This window comes from Harpegnathos saltator, unplaced genomic scaffold, assembly GCF_003227715.2.
Source record: "Harpegnathos saltator strain DR-91 unplaced genomic scaffold, Hsal_v8.6 scaffold25, whole genome shotgun sequence".
Classification (NCBI taxonomy): Eukaryota; Metazoa; Arthropoda; class Insecta; order Hymenoptera; family Formicidae; genus Harpegnathos; species Harpegnathos saltator.
Window position 1 is genome coordinate 162,416 of NW_020230039.1, and position 22,520 is coordinate 184,935.

The following is a 22,520-nucleotide window of genomic DNA, read 5'->3' on the forward strand; positions in this document are numbered from 1 at the left end:
CCGACGCTACTAGACCACGCCCACCGACCTACCCCTAAAGCTGAAAATTAGCGGAAATTTGAATCACCGAATAAAATTAGCGTAATCTAAATATTAAATTTTTATTATTCATATTAGGCATTTGTTAGTGATTCTAGCTCTTGATCAGTTGGTTAATTTACATATTACATTTAAAAAGTCTCCTAGGCACCTGCGAGGCCGAACCCGGGACCTCAGGCTCTTGAGTCAAATGTCTTATACCCTGCCCTCTTTTGGTAGAACTGGTAGAGACTTTTTCACGTTGTACACGTAGAACGAGAGAGAAATGTGTGTATGTGTGTTGTGTGTGGTTAGTGTGCGTGGAAAAATCCTGTAGGCCCTGGCCAGATTCGAACCCTGAGAGTCCGCTGGCTTCGAGTCAAGCGTCTTATGCACTACGCTACTGCTATACCCTGATGGAAACTAGCTATATTGTATACATACGAAGAGTATCGACGTCACGCGTGAAAAATTTGGCAAATTCTAGAACCTACGGGATTCGAGCCCCCACCATGACTCCGGCTCTCGACTCTCGTGAGCGTGTGGAACATGTTCGAGCAGGTAGGGATCATTTCGAAGACAAAAACTACCCAGCGATTGTTGGAAGACGATACCTCTGGTCTATGTCTACCCGAATATTTTACCTGTACGGGTCCCCTCGCTTTCGAACTCGAAAAGTTACAAACAGATTTGTTACCTCGAACTGGAAATCACAGGGAAGAGAGAAAAAGGTGAAGAGAAAGGAATGCACAATATTTTCATAAAATTAATTCACATTTTATTCTTATACATTTTTCTTAATACAGGATTGAACCTGGTACACAGGGATATGATGATCTAGCGATTTACGCTTACATTGATAAAAGATTTCTTATACTTCGTACAATTAACTGATCGTTTCGTTCACAATCATGGTAAACAACCGTTAAACTGCCCGAGGTTATAAACCCGACACATAAAGTAAAGAAAACACAGCAATAATGACCACAAGTCATCGAGAAGAGTCCCTGTAGCTGAAAGCTACTCCATTGGTAAGTGACGGAATTTCTTCTAAGACGCAGGAGAAATCATGGGTTCCAGGGTGGCATCCCGTAGCTGTCGAAGTAAATATGTGGCGCGCTCCATTCCGATCCATGTAGAATGCGACCCAGTGCTGTCCCGGACGATCAAGATTGTCCGTATTAGCGACTACTGCCGTCGACCTCGTTCACACCCTCGGTAGTCTGTCGACTGGATAGACGCCTGTGTATTTAGCATTGAGATGTCGCAATGCATGTTGAATTTCGAGCGAATTCATTTTATATAATTTCGTTTACCTTTGGTAATGCGATTGTTATAGTCTTCGACGGCTCGACGGAATGTTCCAACTCAGTATTTGTCTCGTTTTCCTCTTCTTCAACCGGCGACTGTTCGCTCCCTGATTTGTCGGAATAACTATTTTCTCTGTCTTCCCCGTCAATTTTCGAGGACAAGCACCGGGCCATATGTCGCGTTTCCTGATGTTGATTTGACTCTGTTCGATGAACCAGTGTTTCAATTTGTATGCATCGCGTAATGCACAATGATAACGTCTGTGTTTTCTAAATGTGTGGAATGAGCAGCCTTCTATTTGTTCGCTGGGTGAAAGATCACTGGACGTCGGCGAGATATTCTCCAGATTATACACGTTTCGCGCTAACAAATTTTGCAAGCAGCTCGCTTTTTTCTTGCCTTTTGTCATGAAGTCACGAATATGACTCGTAATTTCACGCAAGCGCGGATAAGAATATTTTGGATTAGTCTCCCCATCGTACCACTCGATTCCATGATAATTCAGCGAAAGCCAGTTATTTATCCGTCTTGATTTTTCATTCAGTTCCGCAAATGAATACTATGGGGCTAAGATTCAATGTCCGACAAATGCCTCATTAATACCGACAATAGCCACCTCCTTAGCACATAAGTATCGTTGCTATCGCGGAAACACTGCACTTCGATGATCACATCCATGTTCTCGCTGTATTCGCAATTCTGCTTTGCCGAAACTATACTCTTTACGCCTCGAAGTTGAGTGAGTTCTTTTCTTAAAATTTTTACTCTGGAGGAGAATGATGTTGAAAATCTTTACACAGGAAGGGGAAATACATCAAAAAGAAAAGTGGAAGATGTGTTTCTTTAACCGCTATAATCTACAACGACTTGACGAGAAGAATCTATTTCCAGCACACTTTGAAATTCAGCGTAAACTAAGCAATTGACCGTTGTTGTGAGGGCTCTTTCGAATCGTACTTCCATTCGTAAACTACCGTGTTTCACAAGGTTCCATTGGCCCGCGCAATTAGCTGACAGATCAGGAGTGAGATCAAAAGCGAAAAGAGTATAACCAGCAGGATAATCTTCTCTGGATATAGAATTAGTTTCGTTCAAAAAGTGAATACCCGTTCTTGAGAAAAGGGTGTGATGCGCCTCGGTGTAGAGCACTTCGTTATCAGAGAATTTGGGTTGTAACGGTCTGCTAGGGATTTGAGTACCATCGACATACAACGAAAAGAAATTTATTCCACAATGCTGGAAATTGAATGGATTTAAAAGCCGGGTACCGTTAAACGCTTTCTTATCGACAAAGCTGACAATTATGCGCTTTGGTATTTGTCCAAGAATGACGTTGTCCAGTATCTCTCCTACGACGCCGCTATGAATCATGAATGATTTAACCTCGACTCTCGTGAGGAGGTATTTAGCAATAGTCCTGGTCAACATTTTCGTATGAACGAGTAATATGCCTGGATTTATTCTAGTTCTTCTGATGAGTAGTGTAGCATCTAAAATGCGTATCCGTGACATAGTATTTCCCTCCATAAGACAGAAGGAATCTTTCGAACGAACAAGCCTCATGTGCACTTCGACACCGTTGATCAAGAATTTATCTTGATCGAAGACGTCGCAGTGAAGATGACCTATGAGATCCAGTGTTCGCCCTCCTTGTACAAAAGTGGCTCGCTTGTCGAGTCCATGATTGCTTGGTGTCGCTCCAAGTAGAGCGTCCATGTTCCCTGCAGTATCGCTGTACCACAGGCACGAAGCCAGGTGGGAGGTTTTTACTGGTGAAGCATAATTTAATAACGCCTCTATGTAAGCGCGGTAAGCGTAAGTGTTTGGAGGAGACACGAGCTTTTGATTGAAATATACGTCGATTTGATTGAACATCGAATGCAATATATGGTTTACTGAGCCTATTTTTGCGGCGGCAGCTCCTGCTCCGGTTTCCGTTTCTATTCGTATGCGTAGCGACAGCATGGTGTGAGCAATATCTATGTATTCTTCTCCATGCCCGAATACGACGAATTCGACGGGCGTGTCATCCGTGAGAGAAAACACGGGTTTGTAGTGAATCCATTGTGAACTCTCAATACTGGTTTGTGTAGACGGCAGGGTGAAGAGATCGCTCTTTAAACATTCGCAGGAATGCGTATGAAGAAAGAACATGCTTCGAAAGCACGCGTTTGTTGTTTAAGAAAAAATGTCTGATACAGTACGCTTATTGATAACTCCCCGACGTTTAGTGAGTTCTCTCCCGCTTTTCTTCATTGAACGCTTCTTCTTCGTGGGTTCCATTGCTAGCTTCTTACCCGATTTCTTCCCCGGTGCGTTTCTTCGAGTCACTTTCCTCTTACTTGATTTAGAAGCGCTGACCCGATGTTTACGCGAAGATGGTTTATCGCTGTATCCACTTGGCGTGTTGAAAGGAAACTGAGCTTTTCCGATTTTCGCAGGAACTTTATATCCCGACCCCTTCATCATATTGTTAATGTGTTTTCCCGCTTTTCTTTTGAGATTTGAGCCTGATTCCTTGAAGTTTTAACAGCTACTTCCAATGGTGTGATATTCCCTACATCATTGAGTATATTAATCCCTGCGCGTAGAGCTTCTTTTCCAACGACACGCGCACCACTGGCCAAATAAGGTAACACCCGTCTAAACAGACCACCGAGAAAACTACCGATACCGTGACCGCTCTGATACCGCGATCCTACGAAAACTCGTGGAATTCCGCCGCCACGATTTCCCTCGGATTGTGCTTCGTAATATTCTAAATAATGCGTCATATCTATATGTTCTAATTACGGGATAATTATCTCTAATTTCGACGTCTAAATTGTAATGTAACTGTCAACGTCCCAAATTCAAATGGTATTCTTTCGCCAACCTGATCTCTTATATCTATTTCGATCGTGCGGAAACATGTTAATCGCAATGGAATATAATTCGGTGGCGAAAAATGTTTCACCATGTTACGTCCGTAGGCATATTTACCATCGTTGTAGTCGACGGGAACCACTCGGAGAAGAGGAGAATGCACGTCTCCCGTTATATAGGATTCGCAAATATCGCAATAAACAAAGAGTTTATCAGGTACACCCCGCACCATATTACCTGGTTCGTCGGACATAAGTTTACATTTTGTCGTGGTGAAAGCGTAAAACTTTTCTTCTCCAGCTTTCTGAGGATTCACATTACAATCAGTATTGGAATAGTACGCTACACGTCCCTGCATAATTTTCGACAAGTTAAGATGAATTAATTCTTCGTTCGGCCTATATGTATCGAAGCCAAGCATACGAGCCACTTTGTCGGAAAACTTCACGAACTTTAATATCGCACGTGCAATACAGCATTACTTTACCACCATTATGAGGATCCTGGCGCCAAGCAATGTGTGTTTTGAACAATGAGCTAGCGTTATTTAAAGCCTGTAACAGTTCGCTCATCGTAGCGTAAACACCCGGGGTTATGCGGGTAAGTCCGAATTTGGGTAGCTGGTCTTCATCTTTTTTGACACTTTTGGTATTAATATTTTCACGTGGTAACGAAATGAATTTGAGTTCTGTATCTTCTTCGAGACGCACGTGTAAAAAGCTAAAGGGCAATTGAATTTCGGTAAGCGCAATTTCCCATAAACCAGTCAGCTTCATTTCTGGAGGCAATTCCGTAATAAATGAAGTAGTTGTATTTTCTGAATAGTGTCGCATGCTACTATTACTCGGTAGAATCATAAGAAACCGGTCTTCCTCCATCATGGTTTGGAAGCAGCTTTAGGTTCGAAGCAGATATCCAGGAATTGAATTTAGAGGGGTAACCTCGCCAGCTGACGAATAATTCTTTATTAGCTCCTCGTCCTCTGCTCGTATCACTTTATCCACAATAAACTCTTCTTCTTGTAAGTTTTTATTTACTCTGACCAGTTTTTATTCGTAGAATAACGGGGTTCGTAGAATTCCGTCGATCACTTCACCTGACAGATCACTCAATTCGTACACATGAGGATTTCGCCATTCGAGAATATGGTGAATCCGAAATATTAGGTTGTTGCAGATGAAATGGCCGTTTTTCAAAATTCAAATTTCCCGGCCGAGTAGTTAAGCTCTTTTCATGCAGCTGTCGTTACATGCGTGATATTTGAAAAGTATACGCCCCACACGTAAATTCGCACGCATAACCTTACTTTTATCACATTGTTTATATCGTTGAAAATCGCTATCTCTTCGACATAGAAAGTAAGGAAATGAGGATAATATTCTTGTACGAATACAAACTTGATCATAGTGCGGCCGAGGCAACGCGAAACATAAACACTGCTTTTGGGGAAGGTTCTGTAAGTGATCGAACCATTAGACGTTGGTTTGAAAAGTTTCGGTCTGGTGATACAAATCTCGACAATTTGCCTCGCGGCCATGCACCATCAGTGATTGATGACAATGTTTTGAAAGACGTAGTTGAAGCAGACTCGCGTTTATCAGTTCGAGATATTGCACACAGCATCAACGTTCACTATTCCACTGTTTCCCGACATTTAAAGGCCATGGGGAAAGTGAAAAAGTTTGACAAATGGGTACCACATGAACTGACTGAGAGACACAAGCTTCGCCGTATGGAAATCAACTCATCTTTGCTTTCCCGACACAATAATGAAGGAATATTGAATCGAATAGTAACGTGTGATGAAAAGTGGGTTCTTTATGACAATCGTCGACGTTCTGCCCAGTGGTTAGATGCTGATCAAGCTCCGAAACACATGCCGAAACCGAGCCTTCACCCACGTAAAGTTATGGTATCTGTATGGTGGTCTGCCAAGAGTATTGTGCATTTTTCGTTTTTTAAAAAGGGTGAAACTATAAATACTGACAAATATTGCCAAGAAATTGACATTGTGATGGAAAAACTGCGTATTGAACAGCCGGCATTATTAAATAGACGCGGTATGTTATTGCTCCATGATAATCCTAGATCGCATATTGCAAAAAAAACTGTAAAAACATTAACAGAATACAAATGCGAAGTTCTCTCTCACCCTCCTTATTCTCCTGACCTTTCTCCAACTGATTACCATTTGTTTAAGCATCTGGATAACTTTTTAAGTGAAAAGGTATTCCAAACAGAAAGCGACGTGAAAAATGCGTTCAACGAATTTCTTGCATCTCGCTCTTCTAATTTCTACGTGAAAGGTATTGATGCGCTTGTATCACGTTGGGGGAAGTGTATTGAGGTGGAGGGAGACTATTTCGATTGACGAGATGTATATAAAGTGTATCGAATAAAAATTTAAATTAAAAATTAAAAAATGGCCATTTCATCTGCAACCTAATATTTCTTCCGTCCAGTTCGCCTCATATCCTTTCTCAAAGACTCCTTTTGCTCTACTGACTCGCACTAATGTACCCACTTTGTATTTAGCTCCTCGACTATGATTTCTTCGATCGAGTTCATCGAGATAGTGGTATCGCTGCTGCATATGTTCACGAGCAAGGCGTGCGTTGTCCAATGTGACGCTTGCCGGTTCCATTTTAATGGTGGAATGTCGAATGTGGTTGTAAGCGTGCACGATGCCTTGCAAAACATCTATGTAACGATGTGTATTTTTGTGTGTAAAATAGCGCTATAAGCGTTCTTTGAGCGTTCTGTTGAAGCGTTCGACCACCGTTGCTTTGACATCAAGATTTCGCACCGTGCGAAAACATATGTTCTTTTCCTTCAGAAAATTTTGAAATGCTTGACCGATGAATTCTTTACCCTTGTCACTCTGCAACCACGCCGGTACTCGCCCTCCGTTTCTTGAGAGTACGTGACGAAAAGCCTCCGTCACGCTGGTCGAAGACTTGCTTCGTATTGGTTCCACCTAGACAAATTTGCTAAACACATCGATGATTGTTAACAAGTAACAATAGCCTTCGTTGTAATTTTGGAGATTAGCGAGTTTGATCAAATCGACCTCCCACAGATCGTCGATATTCGTGACGTTGTAATGCAAACATGGAAATTTATGTCGTATCGGCCGATGAAGTGTGTATGCATCCTGTGACTGAAGCCAACGAATAATTTCTTCACGTGCGGAGCCGGGTCCTGCTGCTCGCGAAAGATTTTTTATCGCAGAGTATGCATAGTATAGCAGAGTCCTGCATAGTATGCAGGATCGTAGTAGAATTTTGCGAGGTCGGTCATTCCAGCGTGTTCCAATTGATCAAACGTCTTTTACTCGCTGATTTAGATGCGTTGTCGTTCACTCGCGTTTTACGCCTATATTGATCAGAAGTTATAAATGTTGCGTGTACACGCCCACCGTCGCGTTCTTCTCCCGCGAGAGACGTCTCCCCGATAGCACGCTTGCACGTTCGCCCCTTCGCTAGTGGAAGTCGATGTGCATAGCTGCTAGCCGTTGAAGAAGCTATACTCAATTCTAACGGGTTCCAATCTATCATGCATCTTTTATTCGTTGGTTTAGAAACGTCATCGCTCATACGTGTTTTATTACTATTCTCATTGGTTGTTACAAACAGCGCCCATCCATCCTCGTTATCCTTTTCTTCAAGTAACGTTTGGGTAATCTTACGTTTAGATTAAAGTTGATCGTTAGGTGACGAGAGCGGGGTACTGCTACCTCTCGGAAGAGTTTCTCTCAATCTCGCGGAAAGATCATTTTCTTCCGTGTGTTCCTCCAGTAATTCCCAACTTCCTACCAATTCCGGAGGAGTATTCACTTCACGCAAAAGTCGTGCAAACTGTACTCTCGCTACTGCTCTGCTAGTTTTTCGTTCGCGAGCCGCGTCGTTTAAGAGATCGACGATATTCGATCCTCTCAGAATTCTATTATCTATAGTTACGACTCCCTGTCTGTCCCAACTTAATCGACCGGGTATCGCTACATCACACAAATGAGTCAGCAGCTTACGCGCTTTAACCCGGTAACTCTTTGGCACTTTATTCAGTATTCTTCCGATGCTTTTCTGTTCGCTGGTGCGATGATGACGACTGCGTCTTTCATCTCGTACGTGTTGAGAAACGTTCAACGTTCGATGTACGTCAGTCTCTAGGTTAGGAATATCTTCATTTACAGCCATACCAGCGTTTTCTTCTACCGCGTTTCCGTCAACGTAATCGTCATCTTCGTGAGGGCTTTTTCCCCTTCCACACCGTTTTCATCACCGTCGACCTCACCAACAACAGGCTTCTCTTCCTTTTTTCCGCGTAATCGATGTTTTTCCCGCTCTCGAAAAAAGTACAAATATCGCTGAAGTACAAATATCACTGAAGTACTTCTCTATACAATTTCCATTTTTCCCGTGCTCCTCCGAGGACCGGAGAGTTGAGAATTCTATGCATCTCGGCGTCGAGACGCGACAGGACGGAACTCGGAGTACGCACCGTATTTTCATTCTCTACTGGTGCTATATTCAGCCCAGTTGCGGCATTATCTGTCAAAACAGAGGGGATCGCAGTCGAGGAAGACGACAACGACGACGCTGAAGGCGATGATGTATGAGCCTGTTGCTGCAATCTCTCGAGATTATCCATAGAAATCAGTACCATCTTCTTGGCTCTTTCCATGGTTCAAGCGTGAACAGTCTCAGTTACCGATAATTTTGGATAATATAGCCCCGAGTATAGGGACGATCAGATAAGGTAGAAATCCGCCTCGCTGCACTATCGCTCTCCGTTTGCTTCTCCAATCACCGCGATCATTAGCGATATGACGCAACGTTGATTTGTAACGCGATTGTAAGGCGATTTTTTTCTCTTCTGTCGAGCGGTACATTACCTTTGAGCGTGTTGAAGGCGCACTCGCAAATATATCTGATGGAATCACGCTCAGCTTCTCGCAGAAACATTGTTTTTCTGTCAAGTAGCACAACGCCTTCAGAAGAGAGATATTTTTCTCATCGATGGACCGTTTTGCTGCGTTTGCGGTTCTATCGCCCTTTTTCGCATTCGCTCTGCTCCCCCCATTCACTGCCATTACGGTGATAAGACTGTCGCAGAATGATTGTATGCATGAGTTTTATATGTAACTTCTGGTGGATCCACGCCGAATGTAAACATAATGCGTAGTATCAGTGGGGAAGATGCATGTACGAAACCGATACTCATCTGGAGTAGATTGTTTCAGATCGAGCAATAAATACCCATGTGGAAACGATGTAGCGTCATAGTAAGCTTCTTCCAAAAACTTTGAATCTTCCGGACATACCTGCCTGACCAAGTGACGAATCTGGGCACGATCGCGAGGGTTTTTGAACAACACGATGTAATTCGCGTTGAGAGAAATATCTCGTTGTCCGCGTCCTTGATGAAATAGATTTTGCGAAATGAGTATAACACTGAGGTTTTTGTGATGACTACCCTTCGTGGATAAATCGACGATTATTTCGCACGATGACGATCCCCTCATGAAATCGTCTATTATTACCATTTTCGCGACAAGCGGATCGTTTGAATAATCATCCGGGCGCGGTAAGCCTTCTCGAAATTCTCTCACGCATCGTCCCGATTTCGCCGCTTCATCCTGTAGGTGGCGGTAAGCCTCTTGCCACTCGGTATAATAAAATAGGATTCTGTCGAAACGTGTATCCGCCATCGCGGGTAAATAGCGAAGAAAAGTCTTTACGAAAACCGTTTTCCCACAACCCGTAGGGCCGCAAACGATCGATGTCCAAGGATGTTTCTAGCGCGCGTCCATTTTGCCAAATGACTGATTCGGTTACCTAGTGAAGCTACATAAATGCTGAAGAAAAGGAGAAACGGCGATGAACTTATAACTCGCGCCGGAGGCCCTTCCGCAGCGGCCGCGCGGTCCCGCTAGCTCATATTCGCGGAAGCGCCACGTCGAATAAACTTTTTCACGTGGCGCTCGCGGCCGCGGGAATAACTTATTTTAGTGCCGCTAGTGATATTAACTTTCCAGCTTGAAACTGTGAGCTAATAATCGTTCAATGAGCTCGTACTCAACGAGCGAACGCTTGTGAGTAAAAGAGCTGTTTCTAGCGATATAATTTGCTAAGATTTTATTGTGATTCAGGGGGGTCATATTCAAAGATAGAAATATATATATTTGTAAAAGAACGTATTTCTTCTTTTTCTTTATTTTGCAAAATCTTTATTTTAATAGAATATATATTAGGTGCGCAACTAAGTTCCCGCTGTTTTTCAAGAGATGGCTCCAGTAGTAAGTGCTGCTCGATTGTGATATAACCAAAACGTCATGAACCAAGCTTAGACATATGGTAAACAAACCGCTTTGATACATTAGTGATTTTGTTTTTGCGTCATATACTTTTGGTTGTGTGAAAATGTCTTATTTTGTGCCAAATAATCATCATTTGCGGGAAGTGTTGCTTTTCTTCTTTCATTCGAAGAAAACGGCGGCTGAAGCGCATCGAGAACTCCAAAAAGTTTACGGAGATGCTGCTCTAAGTGAAACAACGTGCCGTGATTGGTTCCGTCGCTTCAAAGACGGTGATTTCGATGTTGACGACCGTTCGCGTGAAGGAAGGCCAAAAACCTTCGAAGACGCTGAATTGGAGGCATTGCTCGATGAGGATCCGTGCCAAACGCAAAAAGAGCTTGCTTCAGCATTAGGAGTTACCCGCCAAGCCATTTCCAAGCGATTGCATGCGTTGGGAATGATTCAAAAACAAGGAACTTGGGTTCCTTATGATTTGAAGCCAAGAGACGTTGAGCGTCGTTTTTTCACCTGTGAACAACTGCTCCAGCGGCAAAAAAGGAAGGGTTTTCTTCATCGCATCGTTACGGGTGATGAAAAATATATTCATTACAGCAACCCAAAGAGAACAAAATCATGGGGACTGCCCGGTCATGCTTCTACGTCGTCGGCTCGGCCGAATATTCACGCTGCAAAGGTTTTGCTGTGTATTTGGTGGGACCAGGGCGGTGTTATTTATTATGAGCCGTTGAACCGAACGAAACTATCGCTGGCGAACGGTATCGAACTCAATTGATGCGATTGAGCCGAGCACTGCGCGAAAAGCGGCCACAATACGAGCAGAGGCACGAAAAAGTGATTCTACAGCATGACAACGCTCGGCTTCACGTTGCCAAACCCGTTAAAACCCGTTAACCTACTTAGAAACGCTCAAATGGGAAGTCCTACCCCACCCGCCATATTCCCCAGATATTGCGCCGTCCGATTATTACTTGTTCCGTTCGATGGCACATGGTCTGGCTAATCAGCAGTTCCGCTCATATGAAGACATCTCAAAATAGCTTGATTCGTGGATAGCCTCAAAAGACGAACACTTCTACCGTGACGGTATTCGAGCTCTGCCAGAAAGATGGGAAAAATTTGTCGCTAGCGATGGGCAATATTTTGAATGATTCATTTGTAACCATTTTTTCACAATAAAGTTGCATTTTCATCAAAAAAACAGCGAGAACTTAGTTGCGCACCTAATACATACAGTTTGCACAAAAGTTTCTTATAAAGCTAGTGCACACGCGATATACAGGTTGGTTGCTTTTGGGGAAACGTCTATATTTATATTTTTCTTACTCTACAAATAAGTGTCTAGATTTGGAGGAGAAAGAACACGCTCTACTATTTTTATGCCACTACGTAACCGTGTGGCACAGAGTGACCTGTGTCGTCGAATCTATGTTTTAGTAGCATCGGCACGCATGACTTGCTCTCGTCTCTCGTTACAATATCGTGAAACGCTGTACGACGAATCGCTCTAAAACGTAGATTTATCGAAGTTTCCTCGCATCTTCCTACTTCTCTTCCTCGTTCTCATCGATAGGTATTTCATTGGTGACTAATAAATTTTTTATACTACTAAAATTAATATATTTCGAAGTCTCAAAGTTCAAGGTTATCCCCTTTACTTTGCAAACTTCATGGATTTTACCTTGTGGAGTGCGAATGACATAGGCATACAATTTTGGGCCTCTGGATACAAAAGATTCTATGTAGCTACCTTGACCATAACTTTCGAGTTCATCCGTTATATCGCCTAAAAAATTACCCGTACGCGGCTCGTACTTATTGAAGTCACCGGTGCTCAAATATATACATGAATCAGTATCATAATATAACACTCTACGATCTAATTTTTTTAAATAAACGTACAATTTCAAGCGTGCCTGTGCCGTCGTGTAGGCCGCTATTATGACGTTTGTAGTTGCAAAGGGAACAAACGCCTCTTGTCGTAATCGTCATGAGGCGTAGAGAACCTCATCATTCACAGGCAATATGTTTATGATTTCATGCTCGGGACTCGTGAGCAGCGACATGAAATGTTCGCGTGTCTTAATGACTTCGGTATTCGGCAGATTAGATCGCTGACCGAATTTACGCTAGAACGAATTGAGGCAAAGCTTTGCAACCGAACGCAACCCCGAATTTACCGCGATGTTGTTTCTATCGAGAACAATACCCTCTGTTTTTTCGTATTCCCGCAGGTATCGCTCTTTGGCCTCTTCATCGTCGATGCATTCAGCAGGCCATCCGCTAGCCTCCTGCTTAAGTTGCAGAAAGCAGTTGATATATCCCGCGAACATACCTCCCAACCGAGTACTTGGGTCGTATTGCGAAATCTTATATTTTCATATCTCGCTCACGAACCTGACACTATAGCCCTTCTCTATAACCGTCCGTAATTCACAGGATACCCAGGTACCCTCAAATTCTCGAACGGCCGGATTATCATGTGTGCACGGAGATTGAGAAAATGTCTCGCAGCAACTATGGCATAGGGCGAACAATAATTTTCCGCAAACGTGAAATGGAAGTACAGGATGAAAGAGATTACACGGAACGAGCACCTTGCACCGCACGATCCCCTCCACTCTGCTAAAGTCAAAATCGGGAGCTATACCAATCAAGGCGGAACATTCTTCGCCCATGTGCACGTCCGGGTGACCGAGCGGAAAAGAGCCCGTCTTTAGCACAAACGGCATACAAGGGGCATATGTCTACATAACGTATTTTCTCCCTACCCGTAACATCGGACCGAGTGACGATGTTCCCTGTACGACCATCGAAGAACGCTTCACGAGGATCGAGAGGCTCAGTTTCTAACATCGAGTGATTCGCAAGGAAATCGCGCATCGGTTGATTGTCCTGCAACTCCCGATCGAAGGCGCACTCCCTCTTCTCCGTTACGATGTAACCTAGCTTCTGTAGACGAAGTGTTGTCACGTGTGTATGCTCGTATAGCGACTCAATAGTATCTCCCTTCACGGTGGTCGAGAGCGGGCTATCACGATTCATTCTGAAACACGCGGGACATCCATGCCAAAAACATCCGTGAAATTGCAACACGTGTCTTTGCGCAGGATCCTTTGTCTCGTAATACCCATCGACGAGCAGCCTTTCCGGTATGCGATGTTCGCGACATCTACCTGCATGTGTTATAGTATGACCGAGCTCGCGTTCCATCCATAATAACCATTTCAACGCTTTGCGGGATTGATTGTTGACACGCCGATACCCACCCGAAGGAATAATATCTTTTTTTCACGCAGAAAGTTTTTACGAAAAACTCTCATGCACGTAGAGGCGATGGTTGTGCATTCTTCAAACGGACATACTTTTCCACGATCCAGGAAAATCTTACGGAAGGCGAGACAAGCCCGTCGAAGAATATCGACATCGTTCCGGCAATAGCTCACAATTTCCTGTTGGAAATCAAATTCTATGTTTTTGTGCACCATGTCCTCGTACCATTCTAAAAACCGCTCACGGTCAGGCGGTCTCATTGTTTCGGGAGAATAGTATCTTGCATCTAGTATCGGTCCGATGTAATGTTGATTTTCGACAGTGTTAAATAAATGCGGAAACAGGCCTTTGCCTGCAATATCCTTTAACCCGAAGGCTTTTGGTAATGCTGACAAGCTCATAGGCATATAATTAACACTGTCGATAAATTTTGTTTGCCCAACAGTTAACAATATAATCTTCGTGCCGTTTAAAATAAGCTTAGGTTCCACCCGATTACCGCTCTCGACCAAGTACCGTAGGATAAATTGCGCATCGAATGCGCTTGCATTGTGTGCGATGCAGATGATCTGTTTGAAACTCTTCCTCGGTCTTATGACAAAATCGACGAATTGTTTCACTGGATTGTCTCGAAATATAAATTCGCGTATCCCGCACCAACGACATCGCAACGCCATATCGTTTACTTTCATGCAGCTTTCACATATCTGCTGCGCAACACAGAGCGTCACAACGTGAGTTTTAACGTTTACTTCGTGCCTTCGATCGTATCGTCTTGACGTGTCTCAAAATCATAGAATACAAACGCGATGTGACCTTTTACGTGCTTACTTGTTTCTGTCGCTTCGTCAATGTCATCAACTACGTTTTTGTTTCCTACTCGCTGCGGATTCATCGTGTCGGATGAACCAGTGTTGCATCGAAGTGGTTTCATATAACATAGATGATTCATTGGTTGCAACGCATTGCAAACGCGACAAAAGATCTCATTGCAAATGTGTTTGTTCCTCAAGTTTCGCAAACGGCCACAGTCGCTGCAAATTCTCAGGATATTACAGATGCTCAAAGATTAAGTGCTTTGGAGCGATTGTTGCGCACGATGACGCTCGAAACCGACACACCGACCCGTAAAATTCACGTTGACACGCGGCACATCGTATTAGTTCTACGCCTGATACCTCGCACGCTGGAACGCCGTGACACCGTGGACATGCGTTTGAGCACCGATGCCCTCTTTCCGGCTTATATCCACTATTATAACGTACACAATAACCTTGGCTGCCCGATGCAGCTCTTAAATTTAATATTGGATTGTAATGCCGAGATTTTTCATAATACATAATATTCAAAGTCATTTTAGTTTCGCGCCCGTGGGAGGTGAGTACGCTGCTACCATCGTACATGGGGGGCGCACCACGTGCGAAGGAACTAAAGTAATAAACAACGATCACAATATCGTTGCTGGCAAGATAATGCTGGAAACGCTCGATCTCGGGAATACCACACCCTTCTTCACACCCTTTTTCAGGTATACAGACACCGGCTTTCCGTGTCAGTTCAACCGCTAGGCCTCGTTGTAATATAGAATATTGCTTCCTCACGGAATTCCATTTATCATGCATTTCTTTTGTGCGCACATTGCCGCGTTCGTTGTACATTATCGCAACAACGAGCGAACGGGGAAAGCACAAATTATCAAAGTTGTTTATAGTTAGGATCAAGCGTTTTGCTATATCTTCGTGAGTTAGTTTATGTGATTTCTTTCCACGACCAGAAAGTGCCGCGACATTGAAAATATTAATTTTGAAATGTTCTAAAATATCATGACCTCAGGCACTCTGCGCTAACGAATTCACGAGATTCCAAATCTCGTTGTAGGTCAAGTCCCGAGCGGAAGGAAGCGATAAACCTGCAGGCCCCCACGTTAAGTACGAAGAAGCAAGCGTCAACCCCACGTAGTTGTTCGCGCCACCCGAATTTACCGCGTAATCGTGGATTTCCCGAAAAGCATTTTCTAAATATTCAATAACGTTGGCTCCTTCTGGAGGTGGGAGAATTCGAATATTCGACTCCCTCCCGAGAATATTAAATTTTCTATAATTACGCGACTTTCCCCTGAGTATTTCAATACATTTATATAAGAACTCACGATTGTTGACCGTATCGGCTTTTGCTGTCGCTTCGCACACTCTTTGGTCTTCGCTTTTGTCTCTTCGATTCGAGTTCTTTCGACTGTTCGTATCCACTACCCTGTTGTATAACTGTAAATATGAATTGAAAACGTTATACAGATATAAATTTTACACACAATTAGAATAAAAATACAACTAAGAGTATAAGATATTTTCTCTTACCTTTTCTTACCTTCGACTAGTGTAGCCTGCGAGATTCGGAAGTCCTGGGTTTCACCAGCTTCACTTGCGTCGTTTCATCGACTCCATTGTCATTGTACTCGATGATGTTACCCATGACGTGAACAGCGTCATCATGAGTAATATCAATGCCGTTTTCATTTATATTGCAGGCGATATCTTTGTCAATTCTCGCTATTTTATTACGACTTGCTAAAATTTAACTCGATATTAAACACGAGGCTCTACAAGAGAATAATCTTATACTTATTTTTCCTTATACTCACGGGCAGATTTCGTTGACGAGGAAGTTTTATACTCGAGCGAGAGCGGCTCTTTGGATTTCCGCTTTGTACAGTATTGGTGAGAACTGAGAAAATGAAGAACACAAGAACGTATTCGTGAACACCAGCATATATTAGACTTATTCTTTTATGTCACATCACAACGAAAGGAAATTACTTACAATGCGGAAAGGAGCATGTCCTGAACACGGTCACCGATATCTTTTTCATTCTCTCCGAATAATATTCTCGCTCCCACAATTTCGGCTGCGATCCCATGCAAGCGAGAATTATTTTTAAATTGCCCGCAAGCGAATAACATCGCCAGTAGGTCACTACTGCACATGGCCGCGAATTTATAAAACACTTCATATGTCTTCTCATCATTATCACTCGCGAGTTCACACAGATATTTCCCACGTTTGATTATTGGATTTGCTACCGACGATGCGATTAGTCACGTACAACTTTGAAAAGCTGCGACATTTTCTTATACTTTCACGAATATCACGGAATAGGAATGTTGCTCGAAGCGATGGAAACAGTAAAATACGTCGCAGCAGCTTCGAACACTCTTATATAACATGGATTTTTCAAAATTTTGGGAAACCTCCACGAATGTCTGTGTAAATAAGGCGGGACTAACTATATCAACGCTTTTCGGCAATATACTCGTCTAGTTTTATCGCAGAATTTGATATCTGTTAAAGGATCATATTATTCCTGCTATAAAAGAATAAACCTTTTTCTTTTCATATCTATATCTCACATTCTCAGACGTGAAAAATGCGAGTTCCGTGCGGTTCCCTTAGGCCCTACACGAAAAACGTTTTGTAGAATTGTCTGTTTATTTAAATTTAGATGCGTGGAAGGAAATATAAGCAGTTTTGACTAGGATAGGACTCCGGTTCACAAAAAAGATGTAAAGGGCATTTTCTTATCCACTGATTCGGCAAATATAATGCTTATTGCCGCGATAACATAAAACCCGTCGGAATCTGCAGGGTTCGCGCATTCTGTTCAGTCACAAAAGAATAAACCTTATCGCGGCCACAAAAGAATAAACCTTCTTTCTTCTCATTTTTATAAATTCTCAGATGTGAAAAAATGTGCGCCATTCCTTTGCGGCCTACACAAACGATTTGTAGAAATGTGTTTATCTAAACATAAATTTAGATGTAAGGATGGACGATATAATCGGTTTTGACTACAATAGAGTCCAATTGGAAATTTTCGCAAAAGACCATAAAATGTATTTTCCCATCCACTGCTTCGAAAGCTGCTTTCAAATATAACGCCTGCTCCCACGATATCATAAAACCTGTAGGAACACGTATGCTCCGTTCTGAGAAATTCTAGAACGTTCTAGGTTGAATCATTTAACAAATATTAAGAAATAAATTTATTTGTTGTATGCACACAGAACTACCCCTCTACTTTTCTTTTTCCTATAAGAAGCCCATTGGGCCGGGCCCAAACCATTTGAGCTTCTTCAGTCTTAGTACTCGTTTCGTGCGACGAAGTATATTAGTTCTCGTGTTTTCACCTGTGGGATAATAAGTTCTTGTGAGAAACATAATGGCGAATACTAACGCAAACGCAGAATTTAAGAAGATCGCATATGGTAACTCTGGGAAGGCTCGCTATGAGAGCTATATGCTTCTCTCCATTACTTATCCCCTCAACACTTCGGATACCAAGAGAATGCAAATCGGATTGCGGGCATCAAACGACAGGACAACGTTCGAGCCTACAATAAAACTATCCGGCAATACCTCTACAGGGATCCAGTTCGACTTCGCCACATGGGAAAAGTTTAAGGAGTACATGAAACACATAGGCGATTACTTGCACTCAGTAACCAGGGCCGTGCCGGAGCCGTCCATATTAACGATGTGACCATCACCTTTACCACGGCATATAGGGCCAGGGCGATCATGGTGACTGAAAATACGAAAACGACCGAGGTGAACACCGCATCGAAGAGGATGTCTGCCGATTTATCCCAGGGACAGCAGCCGCCGACGAAGAAACGAAAAGTCTACACGGTAAACATCGTGATGTAGGCAACATCTTTTGACGGGCTAGAACTTATAACAAAATATATTGACGCTCGATGTGAACAACTGCAAACGTTTGCAAAACTCATAAACGATTGCGCCCGGCTTCTGGTAACAGAGATAGAACTCAGGCTTCTCAAGAAAAACTTAGACGAGGACATCGTGAAACAGACGTTCTTCGCAAACTATCAGGAAATTAAGCAAAATGTACGTTGGCAATTAAAAGATTTAACGTTTCTAGATACTTATTTACATATTTATATTTCAAGAAATTACTTCGATTTATTTAAATAAAATTGTACGAGCAATTTTAATAAATGTCTCATCTTAATCATGAAAAATAAAATGTGAATTAATTCTATGAAAAATATTGTGCATTCCTTTCTCTTCACCTCTTCTCTCTTCCCTGTGATTTCCACTTCGAGGTAACAAATCCCGTTGTAAACTTTTCGAGTTTGAAAGCGAGGGGACCCGCATAGGTAAAAATATTCGGGTAGACATAGGCCAGAGGTATCGTCTTCCAACAATCGCTGGGTAGTTTTTGTCTTCGAAATGATCCCTACCTGTTCGAACATGCTCGCACACGCTCACGAGAATCGGGAGCCGAGGTCTCATGGTGGGAGTCCGAGTCCCGTAGGTTCTAGAATTTGCCAAATTTTTCACGCGTGACGTCGATACTCTTCGTATGTATACAATATAGCTAGTTTCCATCAGGGTATAGCAGTAGCGTAGTGCACAAGACGCGTGACTCGAAAGCCAGCGGACACTCAGGTTCGAATCTGGCCAGGGCCTTACTACAGGATTTTTCCAGAGACTTTCGCACACTAACCACAACACACAACACACACTTTCTTCCTCTCCATTCTACGTGTGCGACGTGAAAAAGTCTCTACCAGTTTCTATCAAAGAGGAGAGAGAGCAGTGGTATAAGACGTTTGACTTCAAAAGCCTGAGGTTCCCCGGGTTCGAGCCTCGCAGAGTGCCTAAGAGATTTTTCCAAAAGTAATATATAAATTAACCTAAAATGCATTTCCACTGTGCTTAGTTGATTCAGCGGAAAATATCCTGCAACCTCTTCTTATTTTCTTTTATCCTATTTTGCAATGAAGCCAACTTCCAAAAACAGTGAATCAGTAAATAAACATAATATTAATTTTTAGACTTTCGCGGCCATTGATACAATCAGGATGTGTTTCTTCCGGATGGATACCGCATTGTAATTCAGCTTTGTGCCGACGTTTCGCAAACATTACAGCTTGCAACATCAGGGCTAGGACTTCCGATACTGTATTGTACTATACAGTATCGGAGCTCCTAGCCCTGATGTTGCGAGCTGTAATGTTTGCGAAACGTCGGCACAAAGCTGAATTACAATGCGGTATTCATCCCGAAGAAAAACATATTTGTTATTAGTTAAACATAAATCCGCATTGTCATTGAGATGTTGAACATCAGAGTCAATGATCGTTAAAAGTTTGTATGGAAACATATTTAGTGTTTACGCATTGTTTTTAATAGTATACTGACTAGAGACATTACAATGATTTCACGACCAATGAGCTTTAACTACTTTTTGAAAATCCCACTTGTTATCAGAGAATGAATGTGATTTCAAAATGATAGAATTCACACTCATAGTGATTATAGGGTTTAATAAAACCTTCCCTGACCTTTGGATAGGAAGAAAAAATAATATATTTTATAATTTCTTGCGTAATATTTCTTAAAAAATAGAATTTATCAGGAATGGTAAATCATAACGAATAATCTGAAAATCCGGATCACAGATATCTGCCGAGCAATTACTCGGACAACTTTGCAAGAGGTTAAATTCAGGAACATTTAAGGACAAAATCCAAAAATCTTTTGATATACAAGTCGGTTTGCATGCAGAAGATAAGAAAAGTTTTCAGTCCGTTTAGTTAAAATAGTCTTTGAATGAATTTAATGAAATGCAAATAATCTTGGAAAATATGTCATAATTTAATGAATTCATCACAGAGTGGGCTAATTGAAAAGAAGTATATAGTTCCATTTAAGAAACACGATAGTTACTTTAAAATTTCAAAGGCATCTCCACCTGAAAAAGAACTATACTCTTCTAGCCTTCTCAAAATTAAGTAATTTTTATCTGAAATATTTATTCGAATATTAAGTTTTTTCGGGAGACAATTGTGTGTATATATATATAAAGAGACATTCTATATATATTAACATAACATGTGTAATGGTTTATAGGTTGACGCCGTTATATGCCGCCCTAATTGGTTTCTACATTTGGATTCTCCCGCTATTAGGTTCCGGACCATTTTGGAACATAGTGGTCGAAGAAAGCGCTCATTGTGCGAAAAATTGGTGGTTAAATCTCTTGTATATCAACAATTACGTCGCAAATTCGGAATTGGTAATAAAATTATGTTTGTATCAATCCAAATAATATCCGAAAAAAATCAGTTAACGTTGACATGTAAATAACGTGTTTCAGTGTGCCATGCATGGCTGGTATTTAGCGGCAGACTTTCAACTCTTTGTTTACAGTCAATTTGTGATATATGCATTTTGGCGTATGCCGCGTAAAATAGGATATCCTTTTCTCGGGGTATTAACATTAATAAGTTGCACTGTATCTTTTTTTGCTACTTATATATACAATATACCAGCCGTTTTACAGTTCACACTGCAGTGAGTAATTTCTAATTATGTTGTGCGTGTACAACTCTATCTCTATTTAAGACGTAATTAATTTGCGTTCCGTTATTATCTAAGATTAGTTTATTTAATTAGATAGAGAAACGAATGCATGTGGAGGGAGGAATAAATTTTAACGAATCACTTGTTTTGTTATCTTATACAGCGTAACTGCATTAGACAAAGTGGCGGAGTTTAAAACGTATTATATCAAAACACATATGAATGCCACTGGATACCTTGTCGGTATAATCGCTGGTGCAATACTTCACGATCACAAAGGTAGTACGTGGCGTTTATCTAAGGTATGTTAATACATATTATATTTTTAGCTAACTTTTATAACATTTTCGTGAGTAAAAAATACAAATATGTTGAGATATGAATTTAAAAGTCATGCTTAAGTAAAATAGTTCTTCACCAAAAACAAGTACCATAAACAACTCTGTATTTTATAAAATTCCTTTGTATTATTTTTATTCAAATATTGAGAACAGTTGTTACTTTTTATAAAGAAACAAACTTTTGTAATGTACTGTAATATTTCTTCCGTGATATCGAAAACTTCAGTAACATTATATTTTATCAAATAGAAAGAAATGTAAAAGCAACTTTGATTGTGGCTAGATTTCTATTAATAAATATAATTTAAGTAAGCACACAGACAATATTGCTCAAAGTTTTCCAATTTAATTTTAATAAATAATAACATGATATTAATTAATATTAATTGGAGAATACGATATACCTATCTAGTATAAATCATTTTGCACTTTCAGTTCTGGTCACACATCTTGGTTTTTCCGATGCCCGTGGTTCTATATGTAGCCATCCAATATTATTCGCATAAATTTTTTATATTCAGAGAGCCGAATCTGTTGAAAGAAGCAATTTTTGCATTTTTCCAAAAGCTTATTCCTGCCTTATGTGTGTGTTCCATAATAGTTTTGTTATCCATCGGCAGTCAATCAAGTATGATATACATATTATAAAATATTTAAATTACTTTAAGTTACGATCTACATTATTGTCAAAAAATCTAAGGAACATGAGTCTAAGGAACATCTAAGGAACAAATTACTGTTTCTGAATATAAGTGACCATAATATTATTTTGTTTTACAAGTCCATTTTGAATCAACTATTATTGCAATTATGGATTCAGCCAATTAAGTAAACTTATTCTATTTTATTTGTCTTAAAGTATAATACTTTTAGACAAACTCAGAGAAAGGTTCAGGTTTATCTATTATATTTTGGTCAACTAGTATGATCGAGTTTAAACTTTAATTAATTTATTCTATAATCCGAGAAAATGTTAATCATACCTCAATATTTACTGTTCCAAGCCTTTG

At 41.3% G+C, this 22,520-nt stretch overlaps 2 protein-coding genes across 2 annotated transcripts; one reads left to right on the forward strand and one right to left on the reverse strand.

Annotated features, from left to right (window-relative positions):
- Window positions 1-2,172: 2,172 nt before the first annotated feature.
- LOC112588590 (uncharacterized protein F54H12.2-like) lies at window positions 2,173-3,483 on the reverse strand. Its single transcript, XM_025298977.1, has one exon. The coding sequence runs from the start codon at window positions 3,481-3,483 to the stop codon at window positions 2,173-2,175; it is 1,311 nt and encodes a 436-aa protein (XP_025154762.1).
- Window positions 3,484-5,560: 2,077 nt separating this feature from the next.
- LOC112588591 (histone-lysine N-methyltransferase SETMAR-like) lies at window positions 5,561-6,565 on the forward strand. Its single transcript, XM_025298978.1, has 2 exons — window positions 5,561-6,254; window positions 6,435-6,565. The coding sequence occupies exons 1-2, from the start codon at window positions 5,561-5,563 to the stop codon at window positions 6,563-6,565; spliced, it is 825 nt and encodes a 274-aa protein (XP_025154763.1).
- Window positions 6,566-22,520: the final 15,955 nt, after the last annotated feature.

Excerpts from the sequence above, each read along its gene's own strand:
- LOC112588590 (XM_025298977.1), bottom strand. The coding sequence starts at position 3,483 with ATGTTCTTTCTTCATACGCATTCCTGCGAATGTTTAAAGAGCGATCTC.
- LOC112588591 (XM_025298978.1), top strand. The coding sequence starts at position 5,561 with ATGAGGATAATATTCTTGTACGAATACAAACTTGATCATAGTGCGGCC. Across the intron at positions 6,255-6,434 it reads GGCATTATTAAATAGACGCG|AAAGCGACGTGAAAAATGCG; the intron begins GTATGTTATTGC and ends TATTCCAAACAG.